General features: G+C 48.6%; 1 protein-coding gene across 1 annotated transcript in view; it reads right to left on the reverse strand.

Moving 5' to 3' along the window:
- Positions 1-945: 945 nt before the first annotated feature.
- Positions 946-2,268, reverse strand: part of EIF4EBP1 (eukaryotic translation initiation factor 4E binding protein 1) — a 4,023-nt gene continuing 2,700 nt past the window's right edge. Inside the window, exon 3 of the mRNA XM_015565271.1 lies at positions 946-1,383. Coding sequence (XP_015420757.1) covers positions 1,352-1,383 — 32 coding nt within the window. The 3' untranslated portion in view covers positions 946-1,351. The remainder of the gene's footprint in view (positions 1,384-2,268) is intronic.

The following is a 2,268-nucleotide window of genomic DNA, read 5'->3' on the forward strand; positions in this document are numbered from 1 at the left end:
GACTTTAACTTCTGAGCTGGTCTTCTAAGCTGTAAACTGAGGATGACACTTGCTCTACTTGTCACAGGATCAGCATGAGAATCAAAAATGAGATAATGTCTAGGAAAGTGCTTACAGAGCGAGGTCATTCAGAAGGGCTCCTCCACGTCTGCATGGCATCCAAGGAAGGCCCTTAGAGATCTGGCCTTTTTTAGACATTTATAAAAGCCATCCCCACTCACATAAACTGCCTGCTCTGGCCAAAGCAGGCAACTTGATGTCCTGTCCTTGCACACCCTGAATCCGTAAGACCACCCGATCCCGGAAGCACTGGGCCCCTGCCTCCGCCCAGCCCGCTCCTTCTCAGGACCAACTGTAAGGTCACTTCTATGAAGCCTCCATTTACAGGGACCACTTGCTGGTAACTAATCCTATGTAATCTCTTTTGTGGTACTTTTCTTAATTGGTAAATCGTATGCTTCAATGAAATGGTAAAGCAGAAAGCTGGTGGAAAAAAGAGAGAGAGAGCGAGGCTTGTCTCATGTTTGTATCCCTAATGGCAGCTCACACAAAGGGATCACTCAACGAATACCAGGGGCACATGGATCGAAGAGGCTCTACACTGGCCAAGGCTCAGGCTCTTCCCTTTGATTCTTGCATGAACGAAGCACAGAGTGAAGGTGACAGGTCACTTGCCAGGCTTAGGAAACAAAGCCCAGAAAAGAGGCGGCACCCACCACTGAAAAACAAGAGATGGAGAGTGGCGCAGTTCACACCCAGTCCCATCTCTCCTTTTGCTAGTGTGTGATTTTGACTTCCGAGCTGTAAAGTGAGGATGACACTTGCTCTACTTCCGTCACAGATCAGCATGAGAATCGAAGGAGATAATGTATAAGAAAGTGCTTTACATGCACTGTGCAGAGTAGTTGGTGTTAGCTATCCCCATGGAGTAGAAAAAAGCTCAGACAGGGGCAACGGTGGCTTTTATTTCCTCTGTTGAGGAAGTAGGGGAGGGGGACTCCCCCAAGCACACCAACTTAAGGAAGGGGTGGTGTGCCCTCAGAGGAAGAGAGCCGATGGTCATTCAGAAGGGGTCCTCCAAGTCCACTTCCTGGCCCCAGGCTGCAGGGTGTGTGCTCTTGAGAGTCACTCCCCTTGGGGTGCCAGCTCTTGCATGAATGGAGGCACAAAGAGGTATCTGCTGGTGTTCACCAAGAGGAAGGGGGGACTGGTGCCCTGACTGAGGGAGCAGAGGACTGGGGTGGTCGACCCCCTCCCAGTGCCTGCCCAGGATGATAACTGGCGGTGTGACGCTTCTCCGGAGAAGGGCCAGAGAGGCCCAGAGGCATTGCTCGATCTGCTGGCTGGTCCTTTAAATGTCCATCTCAAACTGTGACTCTTCACCTGGTGAGAGAAAGGACAGAGGGCCAGGTGAGCAATGGTGATTGGTAGAACTGACATTTGTTTTATTTTTACATTTTATTTTTTAAAATATATTTTATTGGTTTCAGAGAGGAAGGGAGAAGGAGAGCGACACAGAAACTTCAATGATGAGAGAGAATCATTGATCGGCTGCCTTCTGCACGCCCCCTACTGGGCATTGAGCCCGCAACCAGGGCATATGCCCTTGACCGGAATCAAACCCGGAACCCTTCAGTCTGCAGGCTGGGGATCGGCTGCCTCCTGCACACCACCATTGGGATCGAGCCTGCAACCCAAGCGCAGCCTGACTGGGAATCGAACCGTGACCTCCTGGTTCCTAGATTGACGCTCAACCACTAGAACTGACATTTTAGAAACCAGAGAGATGTGTTATCTTTTCATTCTGGTGTTCCTACAAGAAGAGCAGAGGCCAGATTTATGTTGCCAAGGAGAATGGAGGGAAGGCAGGACTACACTAGGTATTCCTGGAAACATCGATCTGAAGGTGCCCTGTCTAGCTGTGCTCTCTTCCCCAATCCCAAAAGCACAGAGGCCAGGCCTCCCATAGGAGAGGTGATAGTCCTGAATTTTAAATACTTTTTATTATTTTTTATAAGAATGAATGATTACTTGTGAATTGACATAAATACAATGTCTTAGAAAAATAGTCCTTAATTATTCCATAGAGCTTTTTGGAGCATGTGTCCCAACTTTTGGTTAAGAAAATGGTGCCATGAGAAACTAAGATGGCGGCAGAGATAAACACCGGGAAGTTAATGCCGCTCACAACAATTGATTAATACCTCAGAGAAACAACACGGACTTCATCCAGAACCACAGGAAGCCTGGCTGACTGTAAACTCTACA

The sequence above is a fragment of the Myotis davidii genome, unplaced genomic scaffold (assembly GCF_000327345.1).
Source record: "Myotis davidii unplaced genomic scaffold, ASM32734v1 scaffold93, whole genome shotgun sequence".
Classification (NCBI taxonomy): domain Eukaryota; kingdom Metazoa; phylum Chordata; class Mammalia; order Chiroptera; family Vespertilionidae; genus Myotis; species Myotis davidii.